The sequence below is a fragment of the Macrobrachium nipponense genome, chromosome 21 (genome assembly GCF_015104395.2).
Source record: "Macrobrachium nipponense isolate FS-2020 chromosome 21, ASM1510439v2, whole genome shotgun sequence".
Lineage (NCBI taxonomy): Eukaryota > Metazoa > Arthropoda > Malacostraca > Decapoda > Palaemonidae > Macrobrachium > Macrobrachium nipponense.
The window spans coordinates 14,605,571-14,627,879 of record NC_087212.1 but is presented as its reverse complement, the minus strand read 5'-3'; the positions used below and the strand labels follow the sequence as shown (position 1 = coordinate 14,627,879).

The 22,309-nt window shown below is 41.4% G+C and overlaps 1 protein-coding gene across 1 annotated transcript in view; it reads right to left on the bottom strand.

Annotated features, from left to right (window-relative positions):
• Positions 1-213: 213 nt before the first annotated feature.
• LOC135197670 (uncharacterized) overlaps positions 214-22,309 on the bottom strand; it is a 132,731-nt gene continuing 110,635 nt past the window's right edge. The window contains exons 18-21 of the mRNA XM_064224683.1: positions 12,742-12,846; positions 11,858-11,987; positions 10,456-10,587; positions 214-1,612 (exon numbers count right to left, since the gene is read on the bottom strand). Coding sequence (XP_064080753.1) covers positions 1,119-1,612; positions 10,456-10,587; positions 11,858-11,987; positions 12,742-12,846 — 861 coding nt within the window. The 3' untranslated portion in view covers positions 214-1,118. The remainder of the gene's footprint in view (positions 1,613-10,455; positions 10,588-11,857; positions 11,988-12,741; positions 12,847-22,309) is intronic.

Below are 22,309 nucleotides of genomic sequence, written 5' to 3'. Positions count from 1 at the left end.
GGCAAAGCTGAAGTTAGACAATTAAATAACTAAAGACCAAAGGGAAGCGATGACATGTAAAAGGCAGGGAGCAATACAGCTTGGTTACAGGACACTGAAAGAGCCCTTTTGTACTTTCTAGTGTGCTGCTGCACAAAACAGTAAATGGTAATCCCAACAGACCATCACCTTAGGAATCATTATCTGCTTGTTGAAAGAAAAATCAAAACACAATTTTAAAATTACCATCTTTCATTTAATGTTCACAACAATGTGGACCCAAAATATTTCTATGTTTACACTCAAGTACACAGATGTTAAGTTAACAATTACTTTTCCAGGCTTAAATTTAAACTCAAACATAATTGGAAAAAAGATTTTTTGTACAGCTAGCATGATCACACAATACAGTATCCAGAGTATCTGGCTATTAGACTTAAGCAAATAGTTCTTATTATGAGTCTCTCAATAGTGCTTAATCAACACTTTCCTGAAGCAATGCTATTCAAGTTTAAGTTGGCTTTCTAAAAAGAGAAAATTTCCCTATTACTCTTCATCAACAATTAACAGAAATCCTTCAATGATTCTTTACTTGCATCTACAGATGGTCAGAACAATGACAATTCAGTGCTACCAAAATGTCTTTTACAGTTTGAGGGAGGTCTCTAAAATAATACTGAGTGCCTAGGGCAAATATAAATATGTCACTGTAGTATAATTTAGAAGGTTCCATCACACAAATATTTTAAATCAGTCTTTACTGCAACCTAACTATATAATTGTCGCACATGCCACCCAGTACCTAATAACTTGTCTGCTACCAAATACTGAGTAAAAGGCCTTCAAGTTATATTCACATTTATAATGTCACTATTTTCCATATTAAACAATGCACGAAATATGTCTAAGTACTTCCTCTTTTTGGAAAAACTTCAATTTCAGAAATTCATATTTGAAATTCAAAATCCACTTAAAAGATCATTCCTATTTCAGTTTTTCTGTATCATTCTGTATCACGGTGTAAATGAACATGTACCAACATTCATTCTCTTACAATGCATCTATTACGAATCAAATAAGAGAAAATCATTAAATATTTACGACCTGAATGACAAACAGTCCTAAAACATAAGAACTATCTAAGTAACAGCCTGTTTATCAATGCCATCTAAACAAGCTAATAGGCTGATTGGTTCACTTAAGCTTTTACTAGTTTTATCAATACTCTTCTCATGAATCTTTGTTGTGATGTCACTGGAATCCTTGCTTAATTGTGATTTGCCATCACTACTCTCTGAAAGAAATTTATTATCTTCATGCACTTCCACTCCATCAGAAAAACTTTTTTCAGGGTTCTTCCATTTCTGGCCTTCAACTAAACGATCACATTCCATCAAAACCTGGACTATTTTTTCTTCTGTTAAATTTTCCTCTTTCTTGTGTGATGATTGAGCCGTAATTTGTGGTAAGGTGCTTGATGATGCAGAGTTATTACATGGTTCTCCATAACTTGAACTAGATGCCAGGCTATGTTGACTACCATTTTTTTTAGGATGGCTGGACTTTGTGCACTTGGGCTCTGTGTTAGATGACTTTTGGGATGCATCTGTCCTTTCATTTTTTGCAGTAGACCCTAGAAATATATTTTTAAGAGTTAGAAGTAATTCTAAGTAAGACTAAAGGATAAAGAATTACTTATACCAATCAAATGAAACATTACGGAATTAATGAACCAAGCTCCTCATTTTCATATTTTCTAAATGGCAAAGACCCACATCTTTGGAGAGTTACCCAAACAAGTTTTTGTTTCATCACAAACCCATTTACATATAATTACCCTTTCATGTGTTTCAAAGTCATTCTAAACTATCCCAATCCTTTGTGCATGTATTGGCAGATCCCAGTTTCTAAGGCAGTCACAATCGTCATTATTCATTCATCTCTGATAGTGATAGAGGTCATTAATATAACAAATCCAACAGATGTTTTTAGTTACCAAGATCTTTCTCGAGGATTGCCTTATAACTCATTTTACATTTTAATTTTTCTTGTAATTTGTGTATCCACTCACAGTGATAAGTGATTAATGACCTTGCCTCTGATCGTAACCTGATGATGGATGGTTTTCACTACATAAAGATTAGTAGCTTACTATACTATTTATTTAAAAACGGTGCTAACTTTTTTCATTATTTGAGGAACTTCTAGTATTGTTTTCTAACATTCACTTTTATCCAATCCCTTTAGTTTCTTTCAAGTTAACTGTTCAACTTCTTTAACTTTAACTTGCTTCAACTTTCAGTAGTCATTTAAGAACTAACTCTGGGTAAACCTTGAGGACTGAAATGGGTCCTAAGAGTCATGAAATCCGACTTGGTGGCCTCCTCAAACTAATTCACGATGAATAAACAAATCTTTACTTATTATACATCTCTGATATATTAGTGACATCAGGAAACTGCTCTACTAATTTTTGTTGTATGGCTAATAAATATGATTTACATACTACCAATACACTCTTCATGTTCTAAGAAAAAGACCTAATGCTTGTAAAATTTACAGCATACAGTATTCAAGTACATCCCCATTTTTTATTTTTTTTTCATAATAAAATTATGTAATTATTAATTTTACGAGTGATTCAGACAATGTGCCATAAGCTCTTGAAATCAGGGATAGCAAGTTCATGATTTCCAAAACAAATGGTCATGAGCTTTCTACTAATAGCAAAGGTTGATATTTCATAGCATAAGTTACTAAGCATTTAGTTCAGGAGAGTGAAGTAACAGTCCTGCCGCATAAATGCATAGAAAGCAAGCCTGATCATGAACTAGAAATAAGAATAACAAAAATGAAGCTAAGATGAGTTAATGTCTAAGCAGCTAGTTAGGACAGAACAATTGCAATATTCTAAGAGAGTCACAATTAAGATGGTATGGGCATGTGTTCAGGATGGATGATGAGAAGGGAGTGAAGAGGGCTTGGGAGGAACCTGTTAGAAGAAGAAGATCAATAGGGAGACAGAATTAGATGGCGAGATTAAGTGAAGGAAGACATGGAGAAAAGAGGTTTGGTGGAGGATGAAGCCTTTGATGGAAGGCAGAGGAGAAAGCACATCGGCAACCGACCCCTTAATGTAGGGATAACGGTGGGAAAGAAGAATTGCAATATTCTAAATGTACAACAAAATGTAATAGGAAGAAAGTTTTTTGTACATTTAGAATTTTGAAAATGTTCTTTACTAACCAAACGTTTAGCCACTAAGCTTATCTTAGTTTATTTTGTTTTATTTTTATTTCTGGTTCATAATCAGGCTTGCAAACTTTGCATTTATGAATCAGGACTATTCTTCACTAACCTGAACTAAATTCTTGATAACCCAGCACACTCTTCCTGTCCATGTAGGTAAATTAACCTGAAAAATTGCCATTATGACAGTTTTTTTGTCATTTTAAAAATAAAAATACAAGGGCATTCTACAATCCCACAATTGTAGCAAGCCAAATATATTGCACATGTAGATATGAATAAGACATTTAAATCTCAAAAGTGTTCCAAAAATCTTTTCATAAGTACTTTCAGTTAATAAAATTACTTCAAATAATTTTAATCCTAAAGAACCACCATACAAATTTTGCAATTTCAATTAGTACAAAATTGCCTTTATTACTGATACAGTATTTTGAAGAGATCATTCATAAACATAAATAAATCACCCCACCATTATTTAATGTAAATTCTAAAAGTACTTAATATGCCTTTCAATAGATTTTCAGGAAGTAAAACTGATAGCATAACTAAAAATTTGTGGAGAGACTGAGAACAGATCATTCTAATCGAATTAATTACGTATTTGTTTTCTACAATAAACCACACAATAAAGAAGTTCATTAGTCTCCTACAAATAACTTATGTGACAAAAACTAGGCTCATGATCAAACAGAAATTATCCACATTATAAAGGACAAAAAAGGGATTAAGAAAAATGATATTGTTATGATACAATAAAGTTTCATACATACTTACCTGGCAGATATATACATAGCTAAGACTCCGTCGTCCCCGACAGAAATTCAAATTTCGCGGCACACGCTGCAGGTAGGTCAGGTGATCTACCGTCCTGCCCTGGGTGGCAGGATTAGGAACCATTCCTGTTTTCTATCATATTTTTTCTCTTCCACCTGTCTCCTTGCGGGGAGGCTGGGTGGGCCCTAATCGTATATATCTGCCAGGTAAGTATGTATGAAACTTTATTGTATCATAACAATATCATTTTCATACAATCAACTTACCTGTCAGATATATACATAGCTGATTGGCACCCTTCGGTGGAGGGTAAGAGACAGCTACTATATGGAATAGACAGGTAAACAACATATGTTGTAGGTATAAATAAAACCTTGGTTCCTACCTGATAGGTGGTAGACTTCGTGGGTGTTTGCCCAGTAGTCTGCATCACCTCAAGAAACTTTAGCGAGATATGTGATCTATGGCCAAGAGTTCTTGTGGGTCTGCCGAAGGGGTCTTATCCACTTACTCGGCAGAGCCTGAAAGGACTTTGTCAATGGGTGCTGATCCACTTATATGACAATACACCTTATGAAGGAGCGCAACACCGATCCCGATCACCTGATCCTAACACGAGGGTTCGCGCTCAAATTGGAAAGAGTTATCCCCACACTCCTTTCAAAAACCCCAATAATTTCACTAAGTTAAAAAACTTTAACTCAAAGTTAAGGATCAGTGTCGGCTCCTTATCCCAGTAACGTATCCGCAGAAACGTATAAACCAAAAGAGAAGGATCTCTCATAGGTTAACTTGACATCCTTTGTGTAATGAGAAGTCAACACAGAGTTGCCTCTACCGTACAACACAGCTAATATGTCTTATATGACATATTGTTATGTAAAGAACAAGAATTTGCAAAAGCGCGCACTTCCTGCGCTTTTAATTCTCAGCTGTTTGAAGGAATCAAGTCACTAATGAAGTGCTTAGGAGATCTCCATGTTTCAAAGAAGACCAGGGCTTTCTTGAAATGGATCTCACCCGACTGAAGCCTGAAGCCTGGCAGGAACCTCGCGCCTGGCTGGTGCTTCGCTCTTGGTTGGCGCCTAGCGCTTGTCTGGTACCTTTCGCTTGACTGGCGCCTCGCATCTGGATGACGCTTCGCGTCTTAGCTGGAGATTCGCGCCTAGAGCCTGGCTTGCGCCTGGCTGGCTGCTCGCGCCTGGCTGGCGCTTTGTGCCTGCCTGGCGCTTTGTGCCTGCCTGGCGCCTCGCGCCTGCCTGGAGCTTCGCGCCTGGCTGGCGTCTAGCTCCTGGTTGGAGTGGCGCCTTGCGCCTGCCTGGAGCTTCGCGGCTGGCTGGCACCTCGCGGCTGGCTGGCACCTCGCGCCTGGCTGGCGTCTCGCGCCAGGTTGGCGCTTTGTGCCTGCCTGGCGCCTCGCGCCTGCCTGGCGCCTCGCGCCTGCCTGGAGCTTCGCGCCTGGCTGGCGCCTGGCTGGCGTCTCGCGCCCGGTTGGAGTGGCGCCTTGCGCCTGCCTGGAGCTTCGCCGCTGGCTGGTACCTCGCGCCTGCCTGGCGCCTCGCTCCTGCCTGGCGCCTCGCGCCTGGGTGGCTCCTCCCCACTTGCCGGAGCTTCGAGCTTGGTAGAGTCTCGAGGATGTCTGGCAATGTCCACATCGGACACTCTTATCTGTCCTATATGTTCGCATCTAGCGCATCTGTGTCAGGTTGTAGGCCCGGTCTTTCTCCTCATCAGACAATGACAGTGTTCTGGGGCTGTCTGCAGGTTTCTTCTTCCTTACTGACTGTCAGAAGGTCTTGAGTCGCCTTCTCAGTTAATGAACGAGAAATGTCCTTCACTACTGAGAAGGGAACAAAAAGTCAGACAAAGGCGAGTACAGAAGCGCTGCCCTCTGAGCGTGGGAGACCGCTTTGGTTAAAAAGACACTATATACTGTCCTCTTTTTAAGAAGACCTGCTCCAAACAAAGAGGAGATCTCAACCGAGCCATCCTGAACCGCTTTGTCTATACAAGACAAAATACACAGAAGGACTTCTGGTTCGAGTCCTTCAGAATCATGGGCTTTCTTGTACATCACCCAAGGGACCAATCTAAGAAGTTGAAAACTTCCAATACATGAAAGAGTCCCTTGAGGAGATGGTCCAGTTCTGAAATGCCCCAAGTTATACGGGCAGAGTTCAAACCTTGTCTACGTGAAGCGTCAACTAAGGTCGAAAAGTCCGCTTCTGACGTAGACGGAAGAGAAATACCCATATTCTCTCCCGTCTGATATCAAATGCCTCTTTACCAGCTAGTCTCGCTGGAGGCATGCAGAAGACCGTTCTAACTAACTCCTTCTTCAACTTCATCCAAGAGTCTAAAGACTGAAGAGCCCTCTTCATCGAAATGGCGGGCTTCATTCTAAGAAAAAACGAAGATTTCTTCGTCTTTGCACTCGAGAAAAGAGAGCGCGGAGAAGGAGGAGAGGCAGGAGTCAAGTCGTCTCCATACTCCTCTAGAAGCAAGGCTGTCAAAACATTAAAGTTCGACAGTCCTTCTCTTCCTTGATACTCCTCCTCCGAGTTTACTTCTAACTCGGGGTCTAGATGAGTCTCCGCTGCTAATTCAGTACGTCTTTCCTCTGGAGGAGACAAACTCCTAATAGGAGAGGGGCTAAGGGAATGATATTCCTTCCTCTTCCCCGCTTTAATAGTCCTGGAAGGCGCCAACAGCCCAGGCTTCTCTCCATAAATGGATGACGCTTCCCGCTTGGATGACGCTTCTAGTCAGCCAAGCGTCCTGGCTGACGCCTCCCGTTTGTGTGGCTGCTGACGTCTGGATGACGCCTCGCGCCTGGAAGACGCTTCGCTCTCAAAAGGCGTCCTAACTGGCCCCAAATTTTTGGTTGGAGCCTCGCGTCTAAAAGCAGCTTTAAATGACTATTCATGTCTTGACGACGTCTCACGTCTCTCTGGCGTTACGTGTCTTCCGTAAGATCTCCCGATCTCGCTCTCGAAACCGAAGCCTCTGCGATATGTTTGGAAGCTTCACGTCTGCATGACGCCTCTCGCTTCGCAGGGGAGAGAGGACGAGACTTCTTGATTGGAAGCGCAACGTCCTTCCTACGAGGCGCTAACACTCCCACCAAAGAGGCCAGTTGCTCTTGTACTGGCAAGATAATCTTCCTTGAAGCTTTTCCCACGTCATCTTCAATCGGGGGAGAAGTAGGAAAAGGAAGCAGTCTATAGGAAGCCTGTTCGTCTTCTCACAACTCTTTCCAATAAATGTTAAACATGTTAACAGTTATTATCGTCGATCGAGAAGGATCTTTTTGTTAACGCGAATAGGAGCGCAAAAAAGAGATTCTCGATGCTCTATGCGATATGAGAGTGTCGTGGAAATGGCCTAAGTGATTAAATGGGTAACGAAATCAGGAACGAATCTTGCCGTTACCGAGCTTGGTGTCCGAGAGTCTACTGGACTCCTAGGTTAATAACTCGCTAAAATGAGTAAATCTTGGATGGTGCTCTTGGCTCACTGCGCCAGGCTGGCGCTTCTGGCGCAAATTTTGCGCCAGGCTGGCGCTTCTGGAGCATTGCGCCAGGTTGGTACTTCTGGCGCGTTGCGCCAGACTGGCGCTTTCTTCTAATTCTTTTTATGTTATGTGCCAGAACACCTGTGCCTTTATGGTACCCGACATCCTTTCACATGTTAATTCCGTTCTTAGTAGGAAAAAACTTTATATACGTAGTATAGTCCATTCAGGGAAACAAGTTCTGCCCCAAAGAGAATGTTTCCCATCCGACTCATCCATCTTCTTCTGAGCAGGTACTCTAATAAGCTATGCTTTTGTAAGCCTGAGAGCATTACATAATATAATGTTCTGCTGCGATAGAATCCTTTAATAATGTTACCTACGGTAAACAGCATTGAAAGGTTGTACTATCTCTCTTATTGAAAGCTTCTTAGCAAAAGGCATACAATATTTATTTATGTTAGCTTAACTATCCCCTCAATCCGAGGTCAAGACCGCGATTGTAGGGGAGAGATATGGAAAGTTATTCCATCCCGCAGGGGAGAGATACGGAAAGTTATTCCATCCCGCAGGAGAGAGAGATTCGCCCGACCGCTCATGACTGACACCTACATGGTACTGACAGTAACTGGCGTAGGCGTACTGCGTTGGTCTCAGGCTCTCAGCGAAAGCAGTCCCCGCTTACTCTTCCAGAGTTGCCAGCTACTCCAATTAATAAAGGATTCATAAAATTATCATCGACTTCAGGAAGTTCTTATTAAAGCATATTAAGCGAAACAAGACTTCGATAAATCTAGAAGCTAAGTAGGTGTAGTCTTAACAATCCCTTTAAGCGTAGTCCTTCCTAGGAAAGACGTAGAAGGATACTTGTAATTGAGTTGCACAGAAAAGAAGTAACTACGGTATGTGTTTATGATTTGACCGTATCGTATTCTCATACAGCAGAAACTCTACTACCTTCTACTATCTTCGTTCTTTTCGTTAATAGAACGATAGAAAGAGTATATATATATATATCCTTAAGGAACGAAGTTAATCAAGGAACTCTTTAAATCTTCGTGATTTCTTCATAAATCGCGGAAGAGACAGAATTCCTGTTCATCACTAGGGTTTACGGAAGGAAGTAGATATTTTCTATCCGCCATCATACCCAAACATCGATGAGATCTTATTAAGAAAAACTCCCAAAGCTCTTGCCTCCTCAAAACGAGGGAAGAGCATGGATGAAGGAGAGAGTCCGCATTGAGAGGAACTGCCTAACAAAGGAGTCTTCTGAATAATGAAAAGGGGCTTCTCTTAGTATCAGAATCCTTCTGACAAAAGCAACGGCCGCCTGTGCGACATCTTGCACATTTGCCAGGAAAGTTGTTCAAGTTAAAAATTCAAAGAGGAGTCTCGCGACTGACCTCTCTCTCTCATGAAGATTTTTGAAATCTTCTGACGCCTGGCGTCTGGATCCTTGTGCCTAGCGCCTGGCGTCTGGATAGTTCCGCGCGCCTGGAATGTTCTGCACGCTAGAAAGGAGACTCGCTCCTGGAACGTTCCGCTTGCGTGGAAGGTCCCGTGCGCCCTAATAGATCCGAGCGCCTCTAGTCTTGTTATACGAGCCTCTTGCCAGAAAACGTTCAATGGAAGCATCCTTCTGATTGCCATTCTACTATAAGGCTCCTTAGTTAAGCCGTCTGTTTTCTCTTTGAAGGCGCCTTGCGCCAAGAAAAAATTCTGGAACGCAGCTCGCACTCAGTTGCTGGAACGCGGTTCGCGTTTATCTGTATGAACGAGGCTCGCGGCTAGTCCTGTTGGTAAACGCGGCTCGCGCTAGTCTGTTGGAACGCGGCTCGCTGCTGGCTGTTGGAACGTGGCTCGCGCTAGCTTGCTGGCTGGCTCTCAGCCTCTCGCTCAGTGAGTCAGTGTTCTCTTATTCAGAGAACGAGCCAGATCGTCCGAACTTCTAACATGTATTCTTCGTCTTTCCGGATGTAAGATGAAGAAACGGAAGAACAGACGCACTTTTTAAAGGCTGCCTTTGCAATGGCTATCCCTGGCAGTCTGGGACGTTTTACAGATCCTGCCGAGGGAACGCCCGATCGGTGGGGATTCTCCATAACCTCCGTAAGGCTTTCGACTTTCCTTCTCCTCTGGGTATGTGAGCTTGGAAGAGGTCTAGGCCTGGGAGCGAAACAGAGCCGAACAGAACGCACCCTCCACTGCACTAACAGTAAAATCACTTCTTACCTTTCAATAGCTCGTATTTTGAGCTACATTCCTTTGTCTTCAAATTGCAATATGAATTTGAAGATTCTGTGAAGTAAGAAGGAGATGAGGATACCACACTACTAGTAATGTTAATGCTCTAACTGCTCGTTAGTACGAGAGCTATATAAACTTCTAAAGGAAGCGTAACTATTCTTTCCTTACATCGTCAAGAAGGAAGTTAGCTCAATCAATTCTAACATTTACTACACGTTATTATGAATAATTATTAAAATTTTCCTTCTTGCAAACTATGTGATTGTCTACCGAAAAGTTCGGTAGTTACACGTAAACAATTCTTCGAAATTTTCGAAGCCAAAGTTATCAAAACAAATTAATATGCGTATGCCGAACCAAAGATCCAGTACTTCCCTGCAAAAGATAGCCCAGAAGATCGATGGCGATGAAATCCAAAAATCAAGTCAGGAGGAACTGCAAACGTTGTTTACATTCCAAGCGACAGAAAAAATATGATAGAAAACAGGAATGGTTCCTAATCCTGCCACCCAGGGCAGGACGGTAGATCACCTGACCTACCTGCAGCGTGTGCCGCGAAATTTGAATTTCTGTCGGGGACGACGGAGTCTTAGCTATGTATATATCTGACAGGTAAGTTGATTGTATGAAATATACTGATCAAATCAGTACTGACCAATGAAAATAATAGCACTATGAATACTTACCACTAAAATCTCCATTTTCTTCATCGGTATCGGAATCATATGATCCCAAGCTATGATAGATATACTGATACAAGTCAGAGCCATCTGCCCACTCTCTCTGTCCATAATGCATTAACACTTGTACCAGTTCCCCTGGAAAAAAAATATATATGGATACAGCAGTGTATTAAAAATATTCAATTTTCAAAATAGCATCAAATAATGCTTATTACACATTTTCCTTCCACAATCAGACAAACATCAAACTGCTTTAGAAGTTAGATACTTTTAATAAGTCTCCAATCTTGAAATTATCATTACAGGTAAAATCAGGACAAACTGGTGCTTTATATAATTTGAGCTTCAGTATCACTAATGAAAAAGACAAGATTCAAAAGCTTTAGCTTTCAGTAAATATATAAAATGAGTCTCCCTCACTTTGTTCTGTGCCCTTTCTGTATTAACTCCCAGGTGGTCTAAGTTTAGATAGATTAATACGCTCATTCCATGATTTCCTGGGCCTTCCTACTTCAACATTACTGCAATCTGACAAACTCTTTTTTTTCTTCCTTCTCATCTAAGAGATCTCGGATTGCTTTTCAGCTACTGGATATCACATATCTCTGCAACTTCCTCATTCATAATATGGTCTTCCAACTGCACTCAGTCTATGAAACTTGAAATTTTATGGCCCTAATGGCAAGCTATGATATTACACATTCACATTTTGGGACAGTCAACAACTCCTGGCCTCTCAAGGCTTTTTTCTCTGTGATGGCCAACTGTGTAATTTTCACCTTGCTTCTAGTCACTGATTCACAAGGAATTCCTCATTTGTAACATACTGATTTACCATATTCTTGAGTGTCAAATCCCCATCTTGATTTCTACCTTTTGTATTCATATTATATACTAGACCACACGGATTTGATCTTGTCGCAGTGGTAGCCTATTTGGTAGCTTTACATGCATCTTTATTTCCATTATGCCTAAATAAGCAGGAACCTAACATATTTCAATATTTACACTAAACTCATATAATATTTAATGAAAATCTTATTTGTTGTACATGAGAATTTTCACGACAAAACTTCTCAAGGGATTCAAAAGTACTTACAGACCCACCAAAGATTACAAGTGTCTGTGGAGCATATTTAAACAAAATAATGACTCCTAAATTAACTAACATACAGTTGTGCTATAAAAACAGAAGCATTGTTTGATATTTTTTATTGAATGATAAGGCTGCCAATCACACAACTGATTAAGATCTGGAATGAAGCTTTGTGTTTGGAAAGAATTGTTTACAACTATGGAAATGCCTTACTTGCCATAAAAAGTCTATGGCTAAAAGGATGGACAAGACTCAACTAAGCTATCTGGACAAAAGTAAATAATTTCAAATCAAGCATATTTAACTTACCTACTGTAATACTGTTTTCCTTAAGAAAAATGTGCATTGTAGACAAGTCGTTTCGTAATTTTTCATCACCAAAAGTGAAATAGGCAACATTCCGGCCTGTAAAGCCACAGGCAGCTAATTGAATTAATGCCTGTGAAATACAAAGAGAAAGTCATTATAATAACTGCATTAGTGACATCACATATTCAACACATCAGTTATAAAAATTAATTTTATAAAATCAAGCTGAGAAAAATTGGGGCCAACAAAAAGCCATAGTAAATGGGACCAAATAATGAGAAAAGTAAATTCTGTACACATTAAAACATCCCTACTTGCATAAAGGATTGGTATATACGAGTAAGTGAGCACTTACATAAGGAAACTACATGCTGATCTCCCTTCTAAAACAGTTAACTCTTAATCAGAACCACATCCAGCACCTGATCAATAAATTACATAAATTTTCAATGTGAATCTTATGTATATAGTAGGTGAAAGGATGGATTACATCTGCATACCACTAGTTACTTAGCAAATCCTTTGGTGTGTATATCTCGTACTTTGCTAACTCATAACACTCTTTGCTTCCTATTAAAAATCTGTTACTAACTATGGTTATGTCCTTTTTGGGATCCTTTTATATAAGGCAATCAGTATCAAAATGAATAACTAATCATTAATATCTGCTTACATAAAGCTATTTACTACATACTAACCATATAGGTATTTCTTCATACAAAAACTGTTGCATTCCTACTTATTTTTTAAAAAAAGGAAAAAAATTAATCATGGTACAATTTTTTTGATGATCTGAACAATAAGACAAGTCATTTCATATGATCAATACCATACTAAAATACATAACAGAATATTTCTAAAGCAAAATATTTTTTTATTCTTACCTTTAATCTAGCGTTGCCATTAAAAGCACCACAGCCCCAATTTCCTGTAGCAACGGCTATAGGAGTGCTAACGCTTCCCTTTAAAGCTCTAAATCCAGCATATGCCTGAAAATTAAAATCATATAAACAATTAAAATTCCAGGATATTCATAGGAAATTACACTGATACAACACATAATAAAACTTGTGCAATGGCTAACAACAGTAAGGTGGAAGTTTTTCTTGTAATAAGATTATTTCCCATATACTACCAAGAAATTATCAAAATGCTTGTGCATGCAGGTACTAATTATAGGGACAACAAAATCTTTAAAAATGATATTGTCATGTTACAATAAAGTTTTATACATACTTACCTGACAGATATATACTTAGCTATAGACTCCGTCGTCTCCGACAGAATTTCAAATTTCGCGGCACACGCTACCGGTAGGTCAGGTGATCTACCGCCCTGCCCTGGGTGGCAGGACTAGGAACCATTCCCGTTTTCTAATCAGAATTCTTCTCTTCCACCTGTCTCCTGCGGGGAGGCTGGGTGGGCCATTAATCGTATATATCTGTCAGGTAAGTATGTATAAAACTTTATTGTAACATGACAATATCATTTTTATACATTCAACTTCCCTGCCAGATATATACTTAGCTGATTAGCACCCATTGGTGGTGGGTAAGAGACAGCTAACTACTGAAATAGACAGGTAAGCAACATATGTTGTAGGTATTAATAAACCTTGGTTCTTACCTTATTAGGCTGAAGACTTCGCGGCTACTGCCTTGGAGTCTGCTTAGCCTCAAGAGCCTCAGCGAGATATTGATCTATGGCTAAGAGTTCTTGTGGGTCTGCCAATGGGGTCTTATCCACTTACTCGGCAGAGCCTAAAGGCCTTTGTCATTGGGTGCTATTCCACTAACATGACAATACACCTTGTTCAAGGAGCACAACACCGATCCCGATCACCTGATCCTAACATCCATGTTATGTTCTAAGATTGCAAGGAGTTATCCCCCCACCGAACTCCTTACAAACAAACCAAAAATCGAAACATAATTACACGTTCATTTATACAAAATATACAAAAAAAAAATTTTGTACCCCCCCACTAGCCATACATACCCTTGATCCCCTACCAGCAATGACACTATGCGCCCGTGCGACATCCGTGAGCTTGCTAATAGAAAAACCAAGCACATACTGACAAGAGGGTTTTATGTACGATAAAATCAAAATATTTTAAGGATCAGTCTTTGCTCCAAGACCCAGCACTGTATCTGCTGATACAAATGGACCTAGAGAGAAGCACTTCTCATAAGTCACTTTCACATCCTTCAGGTAATGAGAACGTAAAAACAACTGAATTGCACCTCCAATAAGTAGTCTCAATGATAGTTTTAAGAGACATATTCTTTTGGAACGCCAAGGACGTTGCTACTGCTCTCACCTCATGGGTCTTAACCTTTAGAAGACCGAAGGATTCCTCCGAGCAGTTCTTGTGTGCGTCAGTAATTACGCTTCTCACAAAGAAGGCCAAGGCGTTTTTGGACATGAGTCTTTTGGGGTTCTTCACAGCACACCAAAGACCTTGTTGACAAGCTCCCATCTGTCTCTTCCTCTCTAAATAAAATTTAAGAGCTCTCACTGGACAGAGAGACCTCTCTGTTTCTCTGCCTACGAGGTTAGATAGACCTTTTACCTCAAAGCTTCTGGGCCAAGGTTTTGACGGGTTTTCGTTCTTCGCCAGAAACAATGTCTGGAACGAGCAGATAGCAGCATCTCCTTTGAACCTCACTGTGGAGTCCAGAGCGTGCAATTCGCTCGTCCTCTTGGCTGTAGCGAGAGACAACAGGAATAAGCATTTCCTAGTGACGTCGCGGAAGGAAGCCAGATGTAAAGGCTCGAATTTATCCGATGAAAGGAATTTCAGGACCACGTCCAGATTCCAACTAGGTGTTCTAGGAGTTGCTGCTTTTGAAGTTTCAAAGGATCTAATTAAATCATGTAGATCTTTGTTATCTGCAATTTCTAGCCCTCAATTTCTGAATACTGAAGACAGCATGCTTCTGTATCCCTTTATTGTTGACACAGATAGGTGCGATTCCTCTCTCAGAAAGAGGAGGAAATCGGCAATGTTAACTATAGAGGTACTGGAGGAGGACAGCTTCTGACTCTTACACCACCTCCTAAAGACTTCCCACTTCGATTGGTATACTCTTCTCGTCGAAGCTCTGCAGGCTCGAGCGATAGAGCCCGCAGCCTTGCGAGAAAAGCCCCTCGCTCTGACAAGTCTTTCGATAGTCGAAAGGCAGTCAGAGCGAGACCTGGGAGGTTGTGATGAAACCTCTCGAAGTGGGGTTGTCTGAGTAGATCTGGTCTGTTTGGAAGAGATCTGGGGAAGTCCACTATCCACTCCAGTACCTCCGTGAACCATTCTTGGGCTGGCCAGAATGGGGCTATTAGTGTCAACTTCGTGCTCTTTGAAGCTACGAACTTCCTGAGCACTTCCCCCAGGATCTTGAACGGGGGAAAGGTGTAGGCGTCCACACCCGACCAATCCAGGAGAAACGCGTCTATTGCGAAGGCTCTCGGATCTTCTACTAGAGAGCAAAAGATCTCTACTCTTTTGGAGAGGAACGTCGCAAACAGGTCTATGTGAGGTCTCCCCCACAGGGACCAAAGACTTCGACACACTTCTTCGTGTAGAGTCCATTCTGTGGGAAGGACCTGATTTCTCCTGCTTAGTCTGTCCGCTCTCACATTCTTTATCCCTTGCACAAATCTTGTGAGGAGAGTTATGCCTCTTTCTTCTGTCCAGGTTAACAGGTGTTTTGTTAACTGAAAGAGGGAGAAAGAGTGTGTGCCTCCTTGCTTGCGTATGTAAGCCAGAGCCGTGGTGTTGTCGAGTTTATCTGTATCACCCCGCCTCTGACTATCTCCTCGAAGAACCTTAAGGCTAGGTGTATGGCCACTAGTTCCTTGCAATTGATGTGCCAGGACACCTGTTCCTTTGTCCAGGTGCCTGACACCTCCCTTGCTCCTAGCGTCGCTCCCCATCCCGACTCCGAAGCGTCGGAATATAACAGTTGGTCTGGGTTCTGCAGGGCAAGCGATACGCCTTCGTTCTCTTTGAAGAGGAAGGATCCACCACTTCAAGTGATCTTTTATCTCTTGTGGAAGCGGAAGGTGTCTGAGAGTTGTCCCGTCTTCCAACTCCACACCCTTTCAGGAAAAACTGAAGAGGGCGAAGGTGAAGCCTGCCCAGAGAGAAGAACTTTTCTAGCGAGGACAGGGTCCCTAAAAGGCTCAGATAATCCCTCGCTGAACTGCTCTTTCCTCTAAGAAGCTCGAGATTTCGACAAACCTCGAGTGATTCTTTCTCGCGAAGGAAATACTCGAAACCCGCCCCGAGAATCCATCTGAATCCCCAGATAGACCAAGCTCGGGCTGGGGATCAGCTGCGTCTTCTCGAGGTTCACGAGTAATCCCAGCGATTCTATCATGTTTCTTGTTACTGATAAGTCCTCCAAGCACTGAATCTCCGACTTGGCCCTGATCAGCCAGTCGTCTAAGTAGAGGGAGATGTTTATTCCCTCTAGGTGAAGCCATCTTGCTACATTCGCCATCAGGTTGGTGAATACTTGTGGAGCTGTAGACAGACCGAAGCACAGAGCCCTGAATTGAAAAATCTTGTCTCCTATTACAAACCGAAGATATTTCTTTTGACAATGGTGAATGGAACGTGGAAATACGCATCTTGCAAGTCCAGAGAGACCATCCAATCTCCTGGACGAAGAGCCGACATTACTGAGGCGGGACGTTTCCATACGGAACTTCTTTTTCTGAAACAAGCGATTCAGAGCGCTTACGTCCCAGTACTGGCTCTCCACCCCCCCCGATGCCTTTGGTACTAGAAAAAGGCGATTGTAAAATCCCGGGGAGTGTGGATCCTGCACAAGTTCGATGGCCTCCTTTTCCCACATTTGTTCCACCATTTGAAGGAGAGTCTTTCTCATTACAGGGTCTCTGTACCTCGCTGACAGTTCCCGAGGCGTAGATGTTAGGGGAGGACTGTCCTCGAAAGGGATTACGTACCTCCTTTCTTTAGGACCGAGACTGACCAACGGGTCGGCTCCCCTTTTTGCCCATACTCCTGCAAAGTTCAGGAGTCTGGCGCCCACTGGTGCTTGAAGGAACAACAAGTCATTTAGTTTTCTTGAAAGGTCTGAAGGAAGACCTTCCTCTCTTGTCAGAGCTCTTCTTTCTGGCAGGGGGACGAGCCGCTGCACCTCCACGAAAGGGCTGCTGAGGAGGACGAGAGTCCTTCTTATTCGTCGACACTACAGGACGTCCCTTCTTGGACGTTTGTACCAGTAGGTCTTGTGTCGCCTTCTCAGTTAGCGAGCGAGATATATCCTTCACTAACTGAAAAGGAAACAGATGATCCGACAGAGGGGCGAACAATAAAGCTGTCCTCTGGCTCGGAGAAACCCCTTTTGATAACAGGGATCCATATACTGATCTCTTTTTCAGAAGACCAGCACCAAATAGGGAAGCAACTTCTCCCGAACCGTCCTGTACTGCCTTGTCCATGCAAGACAGGACGCTATGGAGAATCTCTGGGTTTTTAAGAAACTCCGGATCTTTAGATTTGTTGGCCAGAACTCCGAGTGACCAATCCAGAAAATTGAACACCTCTAAAGTGACAAAAAGTCCCTTTAGAAAGTGGTTCAACTCCGAAATGCTCCACGTCGATCTGACCGATCCTAAAGAGTGACATCTAGAGGCCTCCACTAAATTGGAAAAGTCCGCATCTGCCGAGGCAGGAAGAGAAAGACCCATAGTCTCTCCTGTCCCATACCAAATACCTCTCTTTCCATGGAGTTTGGAAGGAGGCGTGCAGAATACAGTCTTTCCCAACTCTTTCTTCTTGTCCATCCAAGAATCTAAAGATTGGAGGGCCTTCTTCATAGAAATCGCAGGTTTCATTTTCAGAAAGGCCGAAGATTTCGCCGTAGCCGAGCTCGAAAAGAGAGAACGAGGAGAAGGAGGAGCTGCCGGACTAAGAGAGTCTCCAAACTCTTGTAGTAACAAGGAGGCTAAGACCTTATAATTCGAGAGTCCCTCATTTGCAGGAGGTTCGTCATCAGACAAATCGTCCAAACCTCGATTCAGAGAAGGAGAAAGCTCTCGTTTGGAGGGAGAGTCCTTCCAAGACCTCCTATGATCTGAAGGAGAGGAGCTTCTATTTGGAGAAGAGTCATCAATTCCAGGAATGAGTCTCCGACTCCTGCCTCCTGGCTCTTGACTCTTGCCTCTGACTCCGACTCCATGCTCCTGACTCCTTGCCTCTGACTCCGGGACTCCTGCCTGACTCCGGACATCCTGCCTCCTGACTCCTGACTCCTGGCTCCTGACTCCTGACTCCTGCCTCCTGCCTCCTGACTCCTGACTCCTGACTCCTGCCTCCTGCTCTGCTCTTGCCTATGCTCTTGCCTCTGGCTCTTGCCTCTGCCTGGACGACTCCACTTCTGGCTCTTGGCTCCTGCCTCCTGGGTGGGACTCCTCACTCCTGGCCGGTGCCAGACGCCTGATCGGTTCATCCACGTTCGTACAGGAAGCCTCACCTCGAGTAGGAGCATCGATCCTGGCGGCAGATACCTCCATACGTCTGGAGGATCTTTTGATAGGAAGGGAAGAGTCTTTCCTTCTAGGAGGCTCCTTTGAAAGGACTTCTACAAAAGACGAAATCTGCTCTTGCATAGCAATCATGAACCTCTTCGTAACCTCCTCTTTATCCTCTTCGGGAGGAGGGGAAGGAGGAGGGGAGGAGTCCATAGCCTCCACCTCCTGACTCCTCCTAACTCTGGTTGACAGAATGGCTCTTCTTGCCTTCTTAACTCCCGAAGGAGACTCCTCAGGGAAGTTTTCCGGGCTCGAGTCAATCGTCGGAGCCTTCCAACTCCTCTTGAGTGGTCGAGAGCGATCTGAATCCCTCCAATCACGTCTCGGAGATGAAGATCCCGACGAAGAAAAACACTCACGCAGGACGCTTTTACAATAGCGATCCTTGGCAGTCTGGGGTGTCACAGAAACCGCCGAAGGGACACCTGATCGGTTGGGGATTCTCCACAACCTCCTTTCGGTTTTCGACATTCCTCTCCTCTGGGCATGTGAGCTTGGAAGAGGTCTAGACCTAGGAGCGTTGCGGAGCCGACCAGATGCCCCCTCCTCTACACTGGGGACACTCATATCACTGTCCACTGAAAAATCACTAGCTTACCTCTGCAAGGGCAGCCATTTTGTTTTCCATCAACTTGAAGGCTGCTTTTAGATCCGTAAGTTCTTTCGCTGAATCTACAGGTTCTGCAATAGGAGAAGGGGCTGCAATGGAAGGAGAAGTAGCAATACTTACCCTTGGGGAAGATCCCAAGCTAGGAATTGGTTCATTAGATCTCGAACTACTTAAACTTCTATAAGAAGCCTTCCTCACTCTTTCTCTTTCTAACTTTTTCAAATAATTAGTTAGATTCTTCCATTCATTCTCACTCAAATTCTCACATTCCTTGCAAGTATTAGTGAAAGAACATTCATACTCCCTGCAACCCTTGCATACAGTGTGAGGGTCTACCGAAGCTTTCGGCAACCTCACCTTACAGCCTACATTCACACAACGTCTCACAACCATTCCAGCGTCAGACATTTTAAAGAAAAATCCAAAATCAAGTCCACAAAACAGTCCACAAAAGCGTATGCCAATCCAACAATCCAGATACGTCACCAAAAGTCGGTCAAGAAGATCAATTGCCGGTGAAAAAAGAAAAACCAATCGAGAGGAACCAACAACAATGTTGATGGTCCGGGCGACAGAAGAATTCTGATTAGAAAACGGGAATGGTTCCTAGTCCTGCCACCCAGGGCAGGGCGGTAGATCACCTGACCTACCGGTAGCGTGTGCCGCGAAATTTGAAATTCTGTCGGAGACGACGGAGTCTATAGCTAAGTATATATCTGGCAGGGAAGTTGAATGTATAAAAACCATCTTTCATCTAGTACATATACCACATTTTGATTTTCTGTGTCAAACATGCACAAGTTAGGTAATTTCTCTGTACAGAATTTCAAGAAAATATTTAAAATAAGAAATCTTTAATGATTTGCCTTCTACATGACGAACAAGGCATTAGTCACTAACCGAGATATTACCACTAGAGGAAATAGAAACTTTCTAAGATTTCCCAGATAGTCTGATGTATCCACACATATAATGAATGCTCTGGCTTATTTTCTATGCACTTTCTGATTTCTCTACACTTTGGATAATACTGAGTATACAACATTTCTTTTTTTGCTCCATCCTCATAAGAATGCCCACACTTTTAAGATATACAAATGAAAGTGACTTAATCTTAATGATCTGTAAACAGCCAGTCCCAAGCCCAGAGAAACAAGCCCCACTTCCACACAGTATTTAAGTTAAAGGGTGTTGTAAATATGATCTTAACCCTTAAACGCCGAAGCGGTAAAAAAAAAATGTCTCCCGTGTGCCGGAGGTGTTTCAGAGTGAGCGCGGAAGCGGAAAAAATATTTTTTTCAAAAAATCACAGCACGCTTAGTTTTCAAGATTAAGAGTTCATTTTTGGCTCCTTTTTTTTGTCATTGGCTGAAGTTTAGTATGCAATCATCAGAAATGAAAAAAAATATCATTATCATATATAAAGAATGCGATATATGATAGCGCAAAAACGAAATTTCATATATAATTGTATTCAAATCGCGCTGTGCACAAAACGGTTAAAGGTAACAAGTTACTTTTTTTTTCGTTGTTATGTACACTAAATTGCGATCATTTTGGTATATAACACATTGTAAAACGATAAAAGCAACACAGAGAAAATATTATCACAAAGGAATGCATGAATTCGTAACGCGCTAACGTAAACAAATATTTTTTTCAAAAATTCACCATAAATCTAAATATTGTCCTAGAGACTTCCAATTTCTTTCAAAATGAAGACAAATGATTGAATATTACTATACTGTAAGAGTATTAGCTTACAAATGCAGTTTTCGACCATATCTGACGAGTTAAAGTTGACCGAATGTCGAATTTTTTATATATATTTTTTTTATATGCAATTATTTCGGAAATAAGAAAAGCTACAACTTCAAATATTTTTCGTTTTATTCTACATGAAATTGCGCACATTTTCATATATAAAACTCTATGAAATGCCTAATATGAAACGGAGCAAATATTCCGAGAATGGAACGTACGCATTTCGGAGATTTTTGGCGGAGAATCCGCGCGCGAAGGGAAGGAAGGTTTTGTTTTTAAATTCACCATAAATCTAAATATTGTGCTAGAGACTTCGAATTTGTTTCAAGATGAAGATAAATGACTGAATATTACTAGACTGTAAGAGTTTTAGCTTACAATTGCGTTTTTCGACCATTTCGGTAGAGTCAAAGTTGACCGAACGTGGTTTTTTTTCTATTTATCGTGATTTATATGCAAATATTTCAAAAATGAGAAAAGCTACAACCTTCAATTATTTATTGTTGTATTCTACATGAAATTGCGCACATTTTATTATATAAAACTTTATGTAATGGCTAATTTGAAATGGTGCAAACATTACCACAATCGCACGTATGATTTTTTTGGAAGAGTTACCGCGCGGACGTAAAGAAAATGTTATTTTTTTTCATAAATTCACCATAAATCGAAATATTGTGCTAGAGACTTCCAATTTGTTTCAAAATGAAGGTAAATGCTTGAATATTACTAAAATATAAGCGTTTTAGCTTACAATTGCATTTTTCGACCATTTCGTAGAGTCAAAGTTGACCGAAGGTTGAAAATTTGTCACTTATCATTATTTATATAAAAATATTTCAAAATTGATAAAAGCTACAACCATGGGTTATTTTTAGTTGTATTGTGCATGAAATTGTGCACATTTTCATATATAAAACTTTATGTAACGGCTAATTTAAAATGGTGCAAACATTACCACAATCGGATGTATGATTTTTTTCGGAAGAGTTACCGCGCGGACGTAAGGAAAAAGTTTTTTCATAAATTCACCATAAATCGAAATATTGTGCTAGAGACTTCTAATTAGTTGCAAAATTAAGGTAAATGATTAAATATTACTAAATAATAAGAGTTTTAGCTTACAATTGCGTTTTTCGACCATTTCGGTAGAGTCAAAGTTGACCGAAGGTTGAAATTTTGGCACTTATCGTTATTTATATAAAAATATCTCAAAACCGATAAAAGCTACAATCATGAGTATTTTTTTGTTGTATTCTACATAAAAATGCGCACATTTTTATGTAGAATACAACACTTCTGTCACTGCATCTGATAGCATTTCCAAAATTCTTACTGCTCTTCTTTTGGTCTTCCTGTTGAGGGAGAGTAAATTGAAATCTCACGCATAACCTTTTCCTCTTAACCCTTCGATGCCGACTGGACGTATTTTACGTCGACATTTTTTGTCTCTCGGGTGTCGACTGGACGTATTTTACGTCGACATACAAAAGTTTTTTAAAAAATTCGCGGAAAAA